Genomic DNA, 21,371 nt, shown 5'->3' with positions numbered 1-21,371 from the left:
CCATCGGCAGCCGCTGCGGGGCAGCTCCCGTCTCCCAGCAGCAGGGGACGAGTCCAGAATACAGGCCCCGATCCTCGGCGGGGAAAGGCCGGGCGCCCTCCGTGTAGCTGAAACATCTCACGGAATCTCTGCCAGTCTCTTCAGCTCTGCCTTCGAAAGGATTCAGGACCCGCCGGTGTTGCAGCCGAAACCCGAGGCGCAGCTCCCAGTCTCCGGCCTCACTCGGTCCCGGTTCCGGACTCCGGCCCGCTTCCAGCGCTCAGCGTCCCGCCTACTGACAACCCTCAGCCAATGGGAGCAGCCTTCTCCTAGCAGTGATCGCTGATTGGCTGAGAGTTTGTCTGAGAACGGGCTGCTACTGGGAGACGGAGATGTCAGTCACAGTTTGTTCTCAGAATCATAACAAGTTCCCCGAAGCTCAAATTTAAAAGTAAATTTTATTATCAGAGTTTAGATAAATCGCCACATACAAACCCGAGAAGCATTTTCCTGCGGACATACTCAGAAAAAGTAGAGAATAGTAACCATAACAGAAGCAGGCAGTGAAAGATCAGCCAGAATGCTGAAGGTAACAAACGGTACAAACGCAAATATGGAGAAATAGCGATAAATAACAAGAGATGAAATAACCGCAGCGGCTGCCGATGGATCTCTGGAGCTCTCACCGCACCCCTGCGCAATCCGAATGGCTGAAGGCCAAGGGAGAACAAGGCGCAAAGGTAAATACTTGCTTTAGAAATTGAGAAACAGGAGCAGGCGTTGCCGTTCGGCCCCTTGCGCTGTTCTGCCCCTCAATTAGAAATGGCTGATTCTTGACCGCAGCGCCACTTTCCTTCAAAGTTCCCATCCATCATGGCCGAGCCCCTAAATATGTCTTTTTAATTTAGAAAACACAAAATATTCACTGCACTGTGTGCGGGGATATTTATCCTCATCTCATTCCTGCTGAGGTGACCTCGGATTTTGAGTCTGTGATCCCCGGTTCCACTGCCCAGCCAGGAGAAACGTCATTCCTGCCCCTACCCTGTGAGACTGTGTCTGTCTCAGTCAGGAAGCTTCTCCATGTGAACCTTGTGATAATGAAAGCAACACACATCAAAGTTGCTGGTGAACGCAGCAGGCCAGGCAGCATCTCTAGGAAGCGGTACAGTCGACGTTTCAGGCCGAGACCCTTCGTCAGGACTAACTGAAGGAAGTGTTAGTAAGAGATTTGAAAGTGGGAGGGGGGGTTGTTTGTTGTTTGTTGGTTGCTTGTGGTAATGAAGTTGGTTACAGTTCTTTCAGACCAGCAGCTTTGACCACAAGACCATCAGACAGTTGTCAGCACGGAATGTCTTGCAGTTACTGCAGGAGAAGAACTGGATGGACATAGTGGAGTGGTTCGCTAAGCAGACAGTTCAGACCATCTGGCAGAATGCCTCCTCACCAGATCTCACCAACAGGCAGCAAGACCTTACCTGGCTGGGGGCGAGAGGGGCCTTCCCAGTCTGATCCTTGCTGCATGCCCGGAGATCACTTCCACAGCGCGCTGCCCCGAGATTACTGCAGTGGAGACGAGACGGTCACTCGCCTCTTTGCGGACTGTGGGATGGTGAAGATGTGTGGAGAAAGATGCAAGGGCCTGTGTCGCAGCAGCTGCGTGATAGAAGGGTCACTGATCTTCGGGCTGTTCCCAGGACGCACAGGAAAACGGACATCAAGTGCTGCTGCAAGATCATCAACTCGGTGAAAGACGCCAGGAAATTGTTGGTCTGTCATCATATCGAGATGTCCGAAGAGCAGGGTTTCCCACCCTGGGGTCCAAGGTTAATGGAATTGGTCTTTGGCATAAAAGAGTTGGGGAATCCCTGTCGTGGTGGAATGCTGCCGACTGGCACATTCCAGGCTGCAGGGACACCATTGAAACTATAGAGATCCTCTAGTACTGGACCGGGAGGGGCCGGGTCGGCTGAGGAAGCCTCCCAGTTAGTGTAGGAGTGGAACATCCCGGGGGGCGGGGGGCACATGCGCGACAACAGTCCTATCGGTTTTACCGAATGTAAAACACTAAACACGGCATAGACGACAAATGTAAATTCTTTGGGGAAAGGCACTGCACGTTTTATCATGCTGAATATTTTATATAAAGCTTACTTTGATACAAAGAAGTATCAGCATCTGATCTGTGTCCAGAGTGAGGGAGACTGGGCTTCTGTTGGAGACGGGACGGACATGGTTCAGTCACGAAGTTTTTCACACGAAGGGCTGTTGAAATCAGGACCTCGCCGAAAACAAATATCATTTCCCACCCTGTGACGTAGAATGTCCAGCGCTGTGCTTTTTCCTGCAGCCACAGGTCGGTCATCACCACTGCACAGCACAATATTCTCTCCACATCCCCACTCTCCTGGCATGAGCTAATTTAATAGTTATTGTCACTGTTCACAAATCCACCGTTTTACGCTCCACTCTGACTCTCTTTAGACCTGGAGAAAGATATTTTAAATTTAAATATTTTAGCTGCTGGAGGAACTCAACGGGTCACGCAGCATCTGTGGAGGGAAATGGACAATCGATATTTCGGGCTGAGACAGCCCAGGTGAAGGATCACGACACGGAAAGTCGATTGTACATTTCTCTCCATAGATCCTGCCTGACCCGCTCAGTTCCTCCAGCATCACGTTTCTCACCAGAGATTCCAGCATCTGCAGTCTCTCATGTCTTTAGAACTCCCCCCTGAGCCCTGCCTCAGACTGAACCAGGCTCTTCTCTCCGGTTTAATTTCTGTTCAGCTTCTTTTTCAGCCCATCACTCCCACTGGGGCACAGGCCGCCAGCAGCAGCCCTTTTAATTTAGAAAACTTGTGGAGAATACTCCAAATATTCACTGCACTGTGGGTGGGGAAATTTCTCCTCATCCTCGATCCGAGGATGATCACACGACTTCAATCGTCTTCCATGTGAAGGTCCTCCGGATCGCAGTGATGGGGCCTTTGGAGATTCAGCTGACATTTTTGTCGCACGAGGTTTTTACGAGATGGGGTTGCTATTCGTATTGCCAACCCTTCTCCGCTCGTAGCCGGGCTTAGACAGTCCATGGCCGCGTTTTTTTTATCTGTTGCCTGTTTAATGTGTTTTGGATCCCACACTAAACATAGAAATGGCCAGAATTTCCACTGAACACATCCAGCAAAACCATGTTCACCCATGAGTCTGCAGCGCGTGTAGTGGACAATCGCGGTACTGCAGGGGATCGGCAGCTCCCCGAAAGTGAAAGCGTTCTGAATCAGGAAGTGCCGCGAGTTAACATGGCTTCGAAAGGACCGGTCGAGAGTTTAACCGAGGAGGCAATTTGTCCCGTCTGTCTGGATTTCTTCACAGATCCGGTTATCCTGGAGTGTGGACACAACTTCTGTCGCTCTTGTATAACACGGTGTTGGGAAAGGGAGGAGAGAAACTCCTGCCCGGAATGTAGAGAGGAGATTGCTGACCGCACCCTCAGGGCCAATCGGGCCTTAGCAAATCTGGCTGAAAAAGCTCGAAATCTAAACCTAAATCGGAAAGGGAAGGAAAGTAAACTTCAGTGCGAGGAACATGAGGAAGAACTGAAGCTGTTTTGTGAAACGGACAAGACACTGATCTGTGTGATCTGCGCAGTTGCGGAAGAACACAGAGAACACCGCTTCAAGCCGATTAAAGAAGCTGTTAAAATCTATATGGTAAAAACTAACGTTAATTTAATACTTAACGCATTTCCTTTCTCCGACATGCCATCACACGAGCCTCCGTAACCAACACATCATTCTCTGCAACTTTCGCCATCTCCAACGGGATTCTACCATCTATCCGTCCCACAGCCCATCCCACACCCGACAACTCTCCGCTCTCTGTAGGAATCGCTCCCCGGACTGTATCGCCCTTATCCACTCGCTCCTCCCCACTGATCTCCCTCCTGGCCCTGACACCTGGAAGCGGGACAAGTGCTACACCTGACTCCTAACCTCCTCACTCGTCATCATTCAGGGCCCCAAACAGCCCCAGCTCCTCCCGTTTCTTCCATGGTCGATTGTCCTCTCGTATCAGATTCCTTCTTCAGCTCTTTGCCTCTTCCACCTGTCCCCTCTCAGCTTCTCACTTCATCACCCTCCCCCACGTTCCCCCTCACATTGTCTCACCCGTCACCTGTCAGCTGGTTCTCATCCCCAACCGTTTTATTCTGGCTTCTGCCCCATTCTTTCCCAGTCCTAATGAAGGGTCTCATCCCGAAACGTCGAGTGTTTATTTCCCCTGCATAGATGCTGCCTGACTCACTGAGTTCCTCCAGCATTTTGTGTGTGATGATCGGGTTTGATCACCTGTTTCTTATGATCCATCTTTGTTTTGATTTCCTTCTCTCTCTGACTTCCAGGATCAGCTTAAATCTTCCTTAGACTCTCTCACAAAAATGAAATCAGACTTCCAGGAAAAGGAGCAGCAACAGAACGAGAAGATTTCCGGAGTTCAGGTGAGGCTTCCTGAGTGGAATTTCTGATATTAATGTATAGTTTTGTTCCCTTTAATGCAGAATAGTCGAGTATCGCAGCTCCAGTGACCTGGGTTCGATCCTGACCTCTGGTGCTGTCTGTGTGGAGTTTGCATGTTCTCCCTGTGACCACGACAGTTTCAGACACATTCCACGGACATGCTGCATGAATGGTTAAATACAATTAACCCTGTGAAGGTGGGGGAGGGTGTATGTGAATCGGGTGGGAGTTAATGGGTCAATGGGGAGAATAGGTTTCAGGAAAACGTAAGTGAATGGGGTTGATGGGAATGTTTCAGAGCTAGCATGGACATTAATGGACCGAATGGTCTCCTTAATGTCATAAAGAAATACACATAACAATCCAGTAAATTCATCTTCACCTTTCATTCGACAGGAACAGTCACACAGCCTTCAGTCCCACGTCACATCCCAGTTTGCTGAACTGCACCAGATTATCACTGAGAAAGAGCAGAGTTTACTCAGGGATCTCAAGGAAGAAGAGAAGAGGATTCTCAATTCAATGGAGAAAAATCTTCGTGAGATTCAAGAGCATATAAGGTTAATTCAGGAGGAAATCACTGGGTTGAAGGAACAGATGGATCAAAAAGACAGTGTGATATTTCTCAAGGTGAGGGATTTTATTTCAGTTTGTTTCTGTCAAAGGCCACTAAATGAACAGTGGTATATTTGAAATAAACACAGCACAGCGGCCAATTCTAACAAGCCAATTGCTGCCGTTGGCGACGTCACACAGATTGTTATGATTGTATGACGAGCCCTCCAATCACATGAATAACGACCTTCCAAAATGTCGAAAATATGTATTCAGTCCTTTATCTGCAAGATACAATCATGAAGCGATGAAACATCAGTGTAATTAATCATAAATTAATCAGCCACGGAGCGGTCAACAAACGATACAATATTGGTCCGTCCTCAGCTCAAAACTGCCCAGAACAAAGCACAGATACGTAACTTATGCCCTTCACTATTACCAGGTCCCCACACACGTGACTAGTTACTATAACAATCACGTAACACAGAAAACAATACAGACAGGGCTATCAAAGACAGAAGACAGATGTGTCGCTCCTACACACAGCATTAATAAATGGCAGTAAACTGTTTTTCACTGGACAATTGATGCATCTATTCAGGGTTGTTGTTGTCCCAAAACTGGACTTCCACGACTTCTGTACATCCAGCACAGAATGCAAACTTCTCTGAAATAATTTATTCTGATCATAACACAGATCTGCTGATTGTGTCCTTACTTATCACGTTAAATATCCTCTAAATCTCCCATTAGCACCCAGTTCCAGTCACAGGCTGTGAGTGTGTTTGATGCGGTGGGTGTGAGGGTCTCTCTGTCAATCCGTGAAAACATAGAATGTGACCCACACATCAGACTTATCCTCTATATCTGGTTTTCATCAGGTTAGGGAAACTTTCAATGTTTCACATTAATTTTTCACATAAGTTTCACATTAGAGACGTAGAAATATAAACATTGAAAACCTACAGCACAATACAGGCCCTTCAGTCCAACATGTCCTTACTTTAGGAATTACCTAGGTTTACCCATAGCCCTCTATCTTTCTGAGCTCCATGTGCCTATCCAGGAGTCTCTTAAAAGACCCCATCGTATTGGCATCCACTACCATTGTCGGCAGCCCATTCCACACATTCAGCACTCTCTGCGTAAAAATATTACCCCTGACATCTCCTCTGTACATACTTCCAAGCACCTTAAAACTGTGTCCTCTCGTGCTAGCCATTTCAGCCCTGGGAAAAAGCCTCTGACTCTGATCAATGCCTCTCATCATCTGATACACCTCTATCAGGTCACCTCTCATCCTCCGTCGCTCCAAGGAGAAATGACCAAGTTCACTCAACCTATTCTCATAAGGCATGCTCCCCAATCCAGGCAACATCTTTGTAAATCTCCTCTGCACCCCTTCTATGGTTTCCACATCCTTCCAGTCGTGAGGCGACCAGAACTGAGCACAGCACTCCAAGTGGGGTCTGAACAGGCTCTTACATAGCTGTGAGATTACCTCTCGGCTCCTAAACTCAGTCCCGTGGTTGATGAAGGTCAATGCACCGAACCCCTTCTTAACCACAGAGTCAACTGTGTAGCAGATTTGAGTGTCCTTTGGACTCGGACCCCAAAATCCCTCTGATCCTCCACACTGCCAAGAGTTTTACCATTAATACCAAAGTCTGCCATCATATTTCACCATTATCTGGTTTGAACTCCAAACTGCCACTTCTCAGCCCAGATTTGCATCCTATCACTGTCACGCTGTAAACTCTGACAGACCTCCACACTATCCACAACACCCTCAAGTTGTGTCATCAGCAAATTTACTAACCCATCCCTCCATTTCCTCATCCAGGTCACTTATAAAAATCACAAGAGAAGGGGTCCCAGAACAGATTTCTGAGGCACACCACTGGTCACCGACCTCCATGCAGAATATGACCTGTCTACAACCACTCTTTGCCTTCTGTGGGCAAGCCAATTCTGGTTGCACAAATCAATGTCCCATTGGATCCCTTGCTGAAATCCATTTACACTACATCTGCTGTTCTATCTTCATCAATATGTTTTGTCACATCCTCAAAAAATTCAATCAGGGTCGTAAGGCACGAACTGCCTTTGACAAATCCTGCCTCTCAGGATCTTCTCCATCAAATTAACAACCACTGAAGTTGACTCACTGGTCTATAATTTTCTGGGCTATCTCTACTCCCTTTCTTGAATAAGGGAACAGCATCTGTAACCCTCCCATCCTCCAGAACATCTGCCGTCCCCATCGATGATGCAAAGATCATCGCCAGAGGCTCAGCAATCTTCTCCCTCGCCCGCCCACAGTGGCCGGGGATACATCCCATCCGGTCTCCATCATAAACAGGCCATTCGGTCTGTCATCCTCTAACAATTTCCCTGCTTCAGAATTCTCTTCCCACACCCAGCAACAGTGCCCTGAACTCCATGGTCCCTCACGTGTTTATCCAGTTTTTTTTTAGATTATGAAGACACGCAGTCCTTTCATTTTCATTTAGTAATGCATGCATTAAGAAATGATACAATACAGTTTTCCCATTACATTCAATCTCTGCTGTTCCGCTTCAACCACTCCTGTGGTAGCGAGTTCCTCTTCACTAAATTTCTTATGATATTTATTAAACTCCATCTGAACATCTTCCACAATTCTTCCCATAAATAGAGGTACATCCCTCACCCCTGCACACAATTAAATCCATCATTGATCTTAAATTCCTACATCTTATCACACTAATGTCTATCCAGATGAAAATACACAGCCTGTCCTGTCTTCCTTGTAAGTTTCATCCTCTCAGTAATGGTCTGACATTCAGGAACTTTCCCTGTAATTTAAGCAGTGGTTCTGTATTGGTTGTGTTTGTGAGTTACTGTGGGAGTGGGAATTTTCAACACCTTGTCATGACTTGGATGAAATTCATGATGTGGACAGTAAGTCCAAGTCTAATCAGATTTATGTTTGATTTATTTCAGGAGGAAGCTCGTCGGAACAGGAGGTAGGACATACTCTTTATTGAAAATCGGTATAGTTCAAACTGGCAGTTTATAACAAGTAGTTTAATATTTACAGGATTAATGATGATGTCCAGGAATTGTCAGTGACAGATGAGGCCCAACCGTTTGAAAAATTCGATTACCCCTATTTGTTGAACACAGTGCTGACAGAAACACTTGATGCCGTTAATCGAGGTAAAACTTACAAAGATTCATTTCTCCTTGTTTAATTAAGTTCCAATTTGAAGTGAGAATCGTCTGTAATTTGGTTGTAGGGGGTAGGGTTGGGAACGAGTGAAGCGACAGGACTGATGGTAAAAATGCAAAGATATCATGCAGTCAGACTGTCAGATAGGGCGGACAGGTACAAGGACAAAATTGCAGCCAGCAGGGTGAGTATCAGTGCATTAGGGATGCAGAATTGAAAGGGTCGCAGATACACTATACAAAGTGTTATATCTCAATGCATGGAGTGTGAGAAATAAGGTGAATGATCTTGTTGCACTATTACAGATTGTCAGGTATGGTGTTGTGGCCATCACTGAATCGTGGCTGAAGGATGGTTGTAGTTGGGAGATGAATGTCCAAGGTTACACATTGTATCGGTGGTATAGGAAGGTAGACAGAGGGGGGGTGACATGGCTCTGCTGGTAAATCAATAGAAAGATGTGACATAGGATTGGAAGATGTTGATTCCTTGTGGGTTGAGTTAAGGAAATTCAGAAGTGAAAATGACACTGATGACAGTCACATACAGGATCCCAACAGTAGCTGGATGTGGACCACAGATTACAATTGGAAATAGAGAAGGCCAATGAAACAGACAATGTTACGATAGTCATGGGAGATTTCAACAAGCAGGTCAATTGGGAAAATTAGGTTGGTAATGGATCTCAAGAGAGTGAATTTGTTGAATGCCATGTGATAACTTTTTAGAGCAGTTTGTCATTGAGCCAATTTGGGGAACAGCTCCACTGGATTGCGTGTTATGTATTGAACTGAAGGTGATATCTTAGAGAAAAAAAAAACCCGAGGAGGCCGTGCTCACAACATGACTGAGTTCAGATAAGGAAAAAGTAAAGTCTGACGTTGTAATATTCCAGAGGAGTAAAAGAAATTACAGTGGTCTGAAAGAGGAGCCGGCCAAAGTAAATTGGGGGGAGATGTTGTCCGGAATGACAGCAGAGCAGAAATGATGTCAGATTCTGGGAAAATGAGGAAGGTGAAGGATAGATATATTCCAAAAATAAATAAATACTCAAATGGCAAAATAGTACAATCGTGGCTGATAATGCTGATGTAAATGCAAAAGAGTGGGCATACAACAAAGTGAAAATTAATAGGAAGACAGAGAATTGACATGGGTGGTTGGGAAGTTGTTGGAGTCGATTGTCAAGGATGAGGTTACAGAGTACCTGGAGGCATATGACAAGATAGGCAGAACTCAGCATGGATTCCTTCAAGGAAAATCCTGCCTGACAAACCTATTACAATTTTTTAGGAAATTACCAGTAGGCTAGACAAGGGAGATGCAGTGGATGTTGTATATTTGGATTTTCAGAAGGCCTTTGACAAGGTGCCACACATGAGGCTACTTAACAAGATAAGAGCCCATGGAATTACGGGAAAGTTACATACGTGGATAGAGCGTTGGCTGATTGGCAGGAAACAGAGAGTGGGAATAAAGGGATCCTATTCTGGTTGGCTGCCGGTTACGTGGTGTTCCGCAGGGATCAGTGTTGGGGGTGCAATGATTTGGATTATGGAATGGATGGCTTTGTGGCTAAGTTTGCTGACAATACGAAGATAGGTGGAGGGGCCGGTAGTGCTGAGGAAATAGAGAGTCTGCAGAGAGACTTGGATAGATTGGAAGAATGGGCAGAGAAGTGGCAAATAAAGTATAATGTTGAAAGGTGTATGGTTATGCACTTTGGCAGAGAAAAAATAAACGGGCAGACTATTATATAAATGGGGAAAGAATTCAAAGTTCTGAGATGCAACGGGAATTGGGAGTCCTCGTACAGGATACCCTTAAGGTTAACCTCCAGGTTGAGTCAGTAGTGAAGAAGGCGAATGCAATGTTGGCATTCATTTCTAGAGGAATAGAGTATAGGAGCAGGCATGTGATGTTGAGGCTCTATAAGGCGCTGGTGAGACCTCACTTAGAGTACTGTGGGCAGTTTTGGTCTCCTTATTTAAGAAAGGATGTGCTGACGTTGGAGAGGGTACAGAGAAGATTCACTAGAATGATTCCAGGAATGAGAAGGTTAACATATGAGGAACGTTTTTCCGCTCTTGGACTGTATTCCTTGGAGTTTAGAAGAATGAGGGGAGACCTCATAGAAACATTTTGAATGTTGAAAGGCATGGACAGAGTGGATGTGGAAAAGTTGTTTCCCATGATGGGGGAGTCTAGTACGAGAGGGCATGAATTAAGGATTGAAGGGCGCCCATTCAGAACAGAAATGCGAAGAATTTTTTTTGAGTCAGAGGGTGGTTAATCTGTGGAATTTGTTGCCAAGGGCAGCAGTGGAGGCCTAGTCATTGGGTGTATTTAAGGCAGAGATTGATAGGTATCTGAGTAGCCAGGGCATCAAAAGTTATGGTGAGAAGATGGGGGAGTGGGACTAAATGGGAGAATGGATCAGCTCATGATAAAATGGCGGAACAGACTCGATGGGCCAAATGGCCAACTTCTGCTCCTTTGTCTTCTGGTCTTATAATTGGGAGGCTTTTAAATACCTACAGAGAGGAACTGAAAAGATGATTGGGAGGGGAAAAATGAAATATGATATTGAATTCAATTGAATTGGCTTTATTACTTACATCCTTTCTATAAACAAGCAGTAAAAATCTTCCGTCTAAATGTGCAGTTTATAGTAATTTATGATAAATAATATGTATAACATTCTAGTCAATATAACATAGAAATACAGTTGTCTCAGCACGAGTTAATCAGTCTGATAGCCTGGTGGAAGAAGCTGTCCCCGGACCCTGTTGGTTCTGGCTTTTATGCTGTGGTACCAGTTCCTGTATGGTAGCAACTGGTACAGTTTGTTGTTGGGGTGACTTGGGTTTCCAATGATCCTTCAGGCCCTTTTTCACACCTGTCTTTATAAAACAAGTAAGCAAACAATATCAAGCAGCACACATCAAAGTTCCTGGCGAACGCAGCAGGTCAAACAAACAAACAATATCAAATTGATTTTCAAGTATTGCGAGGAAATAAAATAGAGATGAGAGTGGATATAGGACCACTAAAAAATGAGGCTGGATATATAATAACAGGGGAAAAAGAGATGGCAGATGAACTAAATGAGTATTTTCATCAGTCTTCACTGTGGAAGACACTGGCACTGTGTCAGGTGTTGAAGAGTGCGAGGGAAGAGAAGTGAGTGCAGTTACTGTTACAAGGGAGAAGGTGCTCAAAAAGGTACATAAGTCACTCAGACCAGATGAACTGCACCCTAGTGTTCTGAAAGAGGTAGCGGTAGACATTGTGGAAGCATTTGAAATGATCTTTCAAAAATCATTAGACTCTGGTATGGTGCTGGAGGACCGGAAATTACAAATGTCACCCAACTCTTAGTCATGAAGAAGGCAGCAGAAATGAAGTTATACACCAGTTAGCCTCACCTCTGTGGTTGGGAAGACATTAGTGTCAATTGTTAAGTATGAGGTTATGGAATACTTGATGATACTGGACAAGATAGGACAAGTTGGCATATACTAAGATTGGTGGAGGGGCCGGTACTGTTGAGAAAACAGGTAGGCTGTGGAAGGACTTGGATGAGGAGACTGGGCAAGAAAGTGGCAAATGATACACAATGCTGGGAAATTCATGGTCATGCATTGTGGTAGGAGACATAATACGCAGATTATTTAAAATGGGGACACAATTCAAAAATCTGAGATGCAGATGGATGTGGGGGTCCTTCTGCAGAGCACCCTGAAGGTTAACTTGCAGGTAGAGTCAGTTGTGAGGAAGGTAAATGCAATGTTAGCATTCAGTTCCAGGAGTTTAGTATACAGGAGCAGGGATGTGATGCTGAGGGTTTATAAGGCACTGGTGAGGCATTACCTTGAGTATTGTGAACAGTTTTGGGCTCCTCATCTAAGAAAAGATGTGCTGGCATCGTAGAGGGTTCAGAGGAGGTTCACAAGGATGATTCCGGGAATGAAAGGGTTATCAGACTTGAAACGTTTGATAGCTCTGTGACTGTACTCGCTGAAATTTAGATAGATGATGGGGGAATCTCATTGAAACATTTTGAATGTTGAAAGGCCAAGACAGAGTAGATGTGGGAAGGATGTTTCCCATAGTGGGGGAGTCTGGGACAAGAGGGCACAGCCTCAAGATACAGGGGCGTCTTATTTAAAAACAGAGATGCAGAGAAATTTCTTCAGCCAGAGGTGGTGAATTTGCAGAACTTGTTACCACAGGCAGCTGTGGAGGCCAGGTCGTTGGGCATATTTAAGGCCGAGCTTGACAGGTTCTAGATTGCACACAGTATCAGAGGTTGTGGCGAGAAGGCTGGCGAGTGGGGCTGAGGAGAAGAAGAAAAGGATCAGCCATGATTGAATGGTGGAGCAGTCACAGTGGGCCAAATGGCCAAATTCTGCTCCTATATCTTATGAGCTTATGGTTATCAGACCACAACATTGAAGCATTGTGAGAATGAGCCCAGACAACCCAGCCAGCATTGACATCATTCAGGATTTCATCTCAGGAGAAGCACACACAGCATAACCAGACTGGCAAAACAGCCCGACACACACATACACAGGAAGGATTGGTAGATTGTAGTCAGAGACGCAGCAATGTACGTTGATATTTCCTTCAGTAACCTGGAAATTATTCTCTTCAGACACGGTAATTTATTTATTTAAACAACTCATACATGTCACACATTGTCAGCACACACCACACATGTGATGACACACTGTGACATACAAATACTTCAATGTGTACACTCTCCTTCAATGTGTACACACAAACACAATGATCTTTACCACAATCAACACACACACACACACACACACACACACACACACACACACACACACACACACACACATAATATCTGAGTGTGACACATGGTCAAAGAAATAGGCCCACGTTCCGACTTAGGAATGAAATCTGCCGTCCTTACCCAGTCTGTTCTGTGCACTGAGCTGCCCCCTGATGCGACGTCACATCAACAGTTCACAGACAGACTCCGGGGTGAGATTCCTCAGGAGGATGATCTGGGAGGGTTTGAACCCACGAACCACTTCATGCATCTGCAAGACTGAGATGTCTTCTTGAGCATGTCCCCCTTGTGTGTGTTTGCCCCATATCCCTCTAACCACTTCCTATCTATGTACCTGTGTAAGTTCATCTTAAAATATTTTAATTTTACCTGTTTCTGCAGCATCTGGCAGCAGATTCCACCTGCCCACCTCCCTCTCTGTGAGAATGTTACCCCATAGATCCCTCATGAAAACTTCCCCCTCACTTTCAATCTGAGCCCTCTGGTTCTGTACTCCCATTTCTCAGAAAAAGACTCACTTTATCTCAGCCCGTTGTGAATGTATTTACCTCGATAAGGGATCAACAATCAACATCCTACACTACAGCTAAATAGCCCAAGCTTAAACACTCTCTACTTTTAATCCAAACCCCGCCAGTCCTGGTAACATCCTCCTGAACCTTCCTGTCCAGTGTAATGACATCCTACACGGGTTGACTCTATGGTTAAGAAGGCGTACGGTGCATTGACCTTCATCAATCGTGGGATTGAGTTTAAGAGCCGAGAGGTAATGTTGCACGTATATAAGACCCTGGTCAGCCCACTTGGAGTACTGTGCTCAATTCTGGTCACCTCACTACAACTACAGGAAGGACGTGGAAACCATGGAAAGGGTGCAGAGGAGATTTACAAGGATGTTGCCTGTTTTTTTTTTGGGGGGGGGGTATGCCTTATGAGAATAGGTTGAGTGAACTCGGCCTTTTCTCCTTGGAACGACGGAGGATGAGAGGTGACCTGATAGAGGTGTACAAAATGATGAGAGGCATTGATCGTGTGGACAGTCAGAGGCTTTTTCCCAGGGCTGAAATGGCTAGCATGAGAGGGCATAGTTTGAAGGTGCTTGGAAGGAGATACAGAGATGTCGGAGGTATGTTTTCTTTATGCAGAGAATGGTGAGTGCGCGGAACGGGCTGCTGGTGGTGGTGCTGCAGGTGGAAACGACAGGGTCTTTTAAGAAACTCATGAATGGCTACATGGAGCTTATAAAAATAGAGGGCCATGGGTAAGGCCTAGGTAGTTCTAAGGTAGGGACATGTTCAACACAGCTTTGTGGGCTGAAGGGCCTGTATTGTGTTCTATGTTTTCTGTGTTTCTATGTTTCACTATATTCGGGGACGTGGAAATGCAGACAATACCTGAACTGTGGTCTATCATTGATATCATAGATCTTGCTTAAGCTCATGTGGACGGTGTCGAATAGGCTGATGAATACAGGACTGAAGGTGATATATTTGAATGCTCCAGTATACGGAATAAGGTAGATGATGTTGTAGCACAGGTAGAGATTGGCAGGTATAACGTTGTTGACGTCACTGAGTTGCGGCTGAAAGGAGATGCTGGTTGAAGCCCAACATCCAAGGATACACCTTGTGTTCAAAGGACAGGCAGGTAGGCAGAGGGGATGGGGAGGCTCTGTTGTAAAAAATGAAATTAAATCCTTAGAGAGAGGTGACATAGGATTGGAAGATGTTGAGTCATTGTGGGTAGAGTTAAGAAACTGCAAGGGTAAAAAGACCCTGATGGTAATTATATACAGGCTTCTAAATAGTAGCCAGGATCAAAATGGGATACAAATTACACTAGGAAATGATAAAAAAAAAATGCAATGTGACAGTCGGAATGGGGGATTTCAACAAGGAGGTAGATTGGGAAAATCAGGTTGGTGCTGCATCCCAAGAGAGGGAATTTGTAGAAAGTCCCCAAGATGGATTTTTTGAACTGCTTGTGGTTGAGCCCAATGGGAGAAAGGCAATTCTAGAGTGGGATTTGTATAGTGAACCAGATATGATTTGGGAGACTAAGGGAAAAGAAACTTTAGGAAGCAGTGATCATAAAATGATAGAATTCATCCTGAAGTTTGAGAGGGAGATAAAGTCAGATGTATCGGTATTAGAGTGGAGTAAAGTTAGTTACAGAGGCATGAGGGAGGAGCTGACCAAAGTAGATTGGGAGGGGACACCAGCAGGGATGATTGCAGAACAACAAAGACTGGAATTTCTGGGGGCAATTTGGATAGATAAATCCCAAATACGGAGGAGTATTATCCACGGAGAATGAGGCAACCTTGTTTAACAAGGGAACTCAAAGACAGCATAAAAGTGAAAGAGAGGGCATACAATAGAGCAAAAATTAGCAGGATGTTGAAGTATTGAGGAGATTTTGATAATCAACAGAAAGCAATTACAAAGCCCGAAGGAGAGAAAATGAGATATGAGGGAAAGCTTGCCTACAATACTCAAGAGGACACAAAACTCTAAACAGTAAAAGAGAGGCAAGAGTGGATATTGGACCCCAAGAAAATGACACTGGAGAGGAGACAAGTGACAAAATACATTGTCGAAGTGCTTATTTAATATTTTGTGTCAATCCTCACTGTGTAAGATACCAGCTGTATGTCAGAAATGTGAGAGTGTCTGGGGACAGAATTGAGTGTTGCTGATGTTACTGAGGAGAAAGTGCGTGGGAAGATTGACGGTCTGAGGGTACCTGGACCAGATGGACTACACCCCAGTGTTCGGAAAGAGTTAGCTGAAGAGAATATGGGGGCATTTATAATGATCTTTCAGGAATCACTAGACAATTGGACATTCAAGACGAATGGAAATTGCAAAGGTCACTTCACTCTTTATGACGGGAGAGCAGCTGAGGAAAGAAAATTACAGGTGAGTTAGTCTGGATGTGGTGAGCTTGGAAAGATGCTGGAGTCCAGTATTAATGGAACTGCTTTTGGGTACATGGAGGCACATGATAAAATAGGGCAAAGACAGCGTGTCTTCCCTGAAGGGGAAATCTTGCCCGACAAATCTGCTGGAATTCTTCGAGGAACACAAAGCCGACATAGACAAAGAATGATTTGGATGACAGAATTGTTGCCTTTGTGTCCAAGTTTGCAGATGAGATGAAGTTAGGTGAAGGGGAAGGTAGTGGTGCAGAAGCTCAGAGTCTGGGGAAGGACAGAGACAGATTCAAAAATGGACAAAGATGTGATAGATGGATTATCAAGTAGCGAAGTCATGCATGCAATTTGGCAGGCGGAATAAAGGCATAGACGATTTTGTAAACAGTGAGAAAATTCAAAAAATCAGAGGTGCAGAAGGGACTTGGGTGTCCTGGTGCAGGATTCCCTGATGGTTAATTGCAGTTTGAGTCAGTGTTAAGCTCAGCAAGCTCAACATTAGCATTCATTTCGAGAGGATTCGAATAGGATGTCATTCTGAGTGTTTATAAGGCATTGGTCAGACCACACTCAGAGTATTGTGAGCAGTTTTGGGTCCCTTATATCGGAAAAGATGTGCTGGCATTGGAAAGGGTCCAGGAGGTTCACAAGAATGATTTTGGGAATGAAAGAGTTGACATATGAGGAGTGTTTGATGGTTTTGGGCTGGACTCATGGGAGTTTAGAAGAATGGCTGATTTATTATCCCTCTCAACTCTACTCTCCCGCCTCCTCCCCATTAACATTTGTCACCCTGACTAATCAAGAAGTTTACATATCAACTTCTGCTTTAAAAATCAAACATGAGAAAATCTGCAGATGCTGGTAATCCAAGCAACACAGGTCCTGATGAAGGGTCTTGGCCTGATCTCACTGACACCTACCCGGAGAGAGTGGATATTGGAAGGATGTTTCCTATAGTGGCTGGGTCGAGAACACAAGGCACAGCCTCCGACTAGAGGGTGTCCATTTAGAACAGAGATGAGGAGGAATTCCTTTATCCACAGGATAGTGAATCTGCCGCAGGGAATATATTTCATTGACTATATTTAAGGTGAAGCCACACACACAAAATGCTGGAGGAACTCAGCAGGCAAGGAAGCATCTATGGAAAAGAGTGAACTGTTGATGGTTCAGGCTGAAATCCTGCAACAGGACCTGTGTTGTTTAAGGGTCCCTGCAAATTCTCCCCCATCCAAATGAGGGGCTGCGGTCGATGGGGTTGTGGGAAAGGGGACAAAGAGGTCCTCATCTCCATCTTTGTCCCCGCCAGCTTCTCGTTACGTCTACACGCACAGTTCACCGACAGGCTCTCCACCCCTCCCCCACCTGGTTCTGGTTCAATCTGACATTTATCTCTCCACTGCTGGTTCCCATTATCACCTCCTTTACTGTCTCGAACCTTCACACTCCCACACTCCCCCACTTCACACTCACAAATGAATGTTAACATTGAATGAAGGATCTGTACCTGTGCTGTACTGTTCTATGTTCCATGTTCCCTGTTCCCTGTTTAGAAGAAATAGAGGAGATCTCAGGGAAACAAAAAATTCTTCTGGGGTCAACAGGCAGGATACAGGGAGGATGTTTCCCCTGTCTGAGGAGTCAAGGGTCAGGGGTCACTGTCTGTTTGAAATTCTCAGCACCTGAAGGGAGAGGGGGGTTTGGGGGTTCTTATCCATTCAGTTCACAGAACCATCGCCGTACAGCATAGAAATGTGCCCTTCGACCCATCACATCTGTGCTGACCTATTTACCCATCTACATTCATCGCATTGGCCAGCATTAGGTCAGTCTCCTTCTGTGCCTTGCCTATTGAAGTATCTGTCCAAGTGTCTCTTAAACACAGGGGACTGGAGGCCTGTGACCTGCAGAGGTCAGTGCTGAGGCCGGGGTTGTTTGTCATTCCTATTAATGATTTGGATGATAATGTCGGTGACATAGTTAGTAGGTTTGTTAATGGCACTAAAATTCATGGTACAATGGACAGGGAAGAGGGTTATCTCTGTTTACACCGGGCCCTTGATCAACTGCAGAGATGGGTACAGGGAGAATGTTTTAAAACACATCTTGGCAGGGCCGTGGATAAGAAAAGGTGAAAAGAATAATGGGCAAATGGGACTAGCTCACTCGAGCAAGTTGGTCAGCACAAACGAGTTGGGCAGATGGGGCTCCGTGACCTCCAGTTTAAATCTATTCACTCACTCCTTTCCCATCTTAATCCACCCCTTTCCTGCACTTGTTTCTGCTGTCTATTTATTTCTATCCTTGAGGGAAGATGTCGACCTGAACCGGAGACTGTCCATCTCTCTCCACACATCCTGCCTGACCTGCTCGGTTCCTCCAGCATTTTGTGTCTGTCTGATCGGGAAATCTCTGCTCTCCGTCTTGCGCAAAACCCTAGGGGAGACATTCGTTGTCCATCCGCTTTCGTTCGGTCAAACCACGGGAAAGGTTCGTGTCGGCCACCCGACCGCGCCTGAGGCCTAGCGGCCTATCCCCGATTCCAGGGGCGGCGCTGCCCGAGTCTCCCCCCGATCCCCGGGGCCGCTCTGCCTGTGTCTCCCCCCGATCCCCGGGGCCGCTCTGCCTGTGTCTCCCCCCGATCCCCGGGGCCGCGCTGCCCGAGTCTCCCCCTGATCCCCGGGGCCGCTCTGCCCGAGTCTCCCCCGGTCCCCGGGCCGCACTGCCCGAGTCTCTCCCCGATCCCCGGGGCCGCGCTGCCCGAGTCTCCCTCCGGTCTCCGGTCCGCGCTGCCCGTGTCTCCCCCTCCGATCCCCGGGGCCGCGCTGCCCGAGTCTCCCCCCGATCCCCGGGGCCGCGCTGCCCGAGTCTCCCCCCGATCCCCGGGGCCGCGCTGTCCGAGTCTCCCCCCGATCCCCGGGGACTCTCTCATTCTCTGCTTCTCCCCCCAGTCTCTGTCACCCTGGATGTGGAAACGGCGCATCCGTGTCTCAAGGTGTCTGAGGATCGGAAGAGTGTGAGATGGACCCGAACCCGGAGGAATCTCCCTGACACCGGGAAGAGATTCACACACTGGGAATGTGTGCTGGGATCGGAGGGATTCACATCGGGGAGACATTACTGGGAGGTGGAGGTGACGGGGAATCAGGACTGGTGTCTGGGAGTCGCCGCAGAGTCTGTGAGGAGGAAGAGACGGGTCAGAGTGAGACCGGAGACCGGATTCTGGGTCATCGGGCGGTTTCGTGACGTGTTATATCGGGATTGTGACCTGTTCAGTGTTGTCCCCTCCCCCGAGTCCCGTCTCCCTGCCGGTCCCATCCCCGGGAGGGTGGGAGTTTATCTCAGTTACCAGTCCGGGACAGTTTCATTTTACAACGCGGAGACCAAGTCCGATCTCCACACCTTCACTGGGAATAAATTCACGGGGAAACTTTATCCTTTCTTCATGACTGGGGATGGAAACCAGTGGCTGAGAATCTGCTCCGGTTCCGCTCCGGGTCTGTAAACGGGTCGGGTCCTGGGACCGGCGTCAGGAGTGAAGTCACTGTAAATATAAATGTGCGGAGAATGAAATAAACACGAGATGAGAATTATCGATCCGTTAATTTTAACTCGTTCACCGCATCCGACATCGGAACAGAAACAGCGCGGATTCAGCAGCAGCCGCGGGCGGCGGGTCCTGAGCTCCCCCGGGTCCTAAAGTCCACCCGCACTGAGCGAGGTTAAATGGGACAAGTGGGGCGGTGCTGACTGGAGAAGACAGTGAAGATTGATACAAAGTGTTCATTAAGTTCATCTGACATTTCTTTGTCCCCATCACTACCTCACCAGCATCATTTTCCAATCCAATATCAACTCTCATCTCCCTTTCACTCTTCATGTAACTGAAAATGAACTTTTAGTATACTGCTTTATGTTATTGGCTAGTTTGCTTCATATTTCATCTTTAATATTCTTATGGCTTTTTTTTTGTTGCCCTTTGCTGGATTTTAAGAGCATCCCAATAATCCAACATCCCACTCACCTTTGCTCCCTTATATGCCATTTCCTTAGGTAACACGCAGTCCTTAACTTCCCTTGTCAGCCATGGATTCCCACCTCTGCCATCTGAGAAATTCTTCTGTCGGACATGTCTCTCCTGCGCCTTGTAATCTATTCCCAGATACGTCAGCCACCTCTGTTCAGCCATCGTCCCCACAGTATCCTCCTCCAATTCACCTGGGCAAGCTCCTCCTTCATGCCTCTGTAATTCCCTTTATTCCATTGCGAGACTGATACATGTGACTTAGGCTTCTCCCTATGAAAATGCAGTATGAATTCAATTATATTATGATCACTGCCTCTAACGGGTTCCTTTACTTTCAGCTCCTGGAGATGATCAGGGTTATTACACAACACCCAATCTTAGATGGTCTTTCCCCCAAGTAGGCCCAAACACAAGCTGCTTTAAAAAGCCATCTCGTAGGCATTCAACAAACGCCCTATCGTGATCTAACAACAACCTGATTTTCCCAACCCTTTGCATATTGATGTCCCCGATATAATTGTGACGCTACCGTTATTATAGGCCTTTGCCCGTTCAATACTGCGAATTAATTTAAAGCCAGTCCCTTAACTTAATAAAGTTTTTATCTGAAAACAACCAACCCTACCAAAGATTGTACTGAAGACTGCATTTGATTTTTTCAGCCATATCTGCTTCACACTGAAATAGTATGTGTTTACCAGTTTCATAATGACAAAATGTACATGACACAGAATGATGCTTTCCAATTAGATACAAGGCATAATTAAACATCGTGTGGGCATTTCTAAGTCGTGTCAATATTATTTCTTCCATTCTTATTTTTAGCCCTTCTTCCATAAACCCGACTGGTTTATGTATTCCGTGAAGGTGCCTGTCTTGTATCCTACAAGTCTTGCCATAAGGCCCTAACTCTTAACACTACCAACCCCTAAGCTAAGATTTGCTAAGTGGAAAGTCTATATCCACAGTTGAACTTTTAACAGGTTGTGTTGCTAAACAGTCAGCCCCATCATTTCCCTCACCAGTGCGCTGTGCAGGGCCCATAAGGTGCAGACACATAAACCAAATTTGTATATGAAATACTGCTTGACGAGGTCCCAACAGTCAATCTGACCTACTGCTAGAATGACCTGTTTTAAGGCTCATCAAACCCTTTTCTTGCTTTTTAAATCTTTTTATTAATTATTATTGAAAATCAACAAGAGAAAAATACATCAAAATAATCAAGATAACATATCTGAGTTGGATGACCAGCCATGATCATAATAAATGACGGTGGAGGCTCAAAGGGCCGAATGGCCTACTCCT

At 46.1% G+C, this 21,371-nt stretch overlaps 1 protein-coding gene across 2 annotated transcripts; it reads left to right on the top strand.

The window, feature by feature from the left end:
* Positions 1-396: 396 nt before the first annotated feature.
* LOC140185171 (zinc-binding protein A33-like) lies at positions 397-20,816 on the top strand. Of its 2 annotated transcripts, none has more exons than XM_072238573.1 (7): positions 397-719; positions 3,137-3,697; positions 4,387-4,482; positions 4,898-5,131; positions 8,045-8,067; positions 8,142-8,260; positions 18,988-20,816. In XM_072238573.1, exons 1-7 carry the CDS (start codon positions 645-647, stop codon positions 19,539-19,541), a joined length of 1,662 nt encoding a protein of 553 aa, XP_072094674.1. In that variant the 5' UTR covers positions 397-644; the 3' UTR covers positions 19,542-20,816. The 2 variants fall into 2 exon arrangements, with proteins under 2 accessions (XP_072094674.1, XP_072094675.1); XM_072238574.1 differs by having other exon boundaries at positions 399-719; positions 3,360-3,697.
* The last annotated feature ends 555 nt before the right edge of the window (positions 20,817-21,371 follow it).

Source organism: Mobula birostris, chromosome 20 (assembly GCF_030028105.1).
Source record: "Mobula birostris isolate sMobBir1 chromosome 20, sMobBir1.hap1, whole genome shotgun sequence".
Taxonomy (NCBI): Eukaryota; Metazoa; Chordata; class Chondrichthyes; order Myliobatiformes; family Myliobatidae; genus Mobula; species Mobula birostris.
Note: the sequence above shows the minus strand (reverse complement) of the source record. Positions and strands in the feature narration are given on the sequence as shown.

What these genes read in the sequence shown, in the direction of transcription:
- LOC140185171 (XM_072238573.1), top strand. Translation starts at nt 645, where the DNA reads ATGGATCTCTGGAGCTCTCACCGCACCCCTGCGCAATCCGAATGGCTG. An exon ending in AAGCTGTTAAAATCTATATG is followed by an intron (nt 3,698 to 4,386) that starts GTAAAAACTAAC and finishes TCTGACTTCCAG; the next exon opens with GATCAGCTTAAATCTTCCTT. An exon ending in ACAGTGTGATATTTCTCAAG is followed by an intron (nt 5,132 to 8,044) that starts GTGAGGGATTTT and finishes GATTTATTTCAG; the next exon opens with GAGGAAGCTCGTCGGAACAG.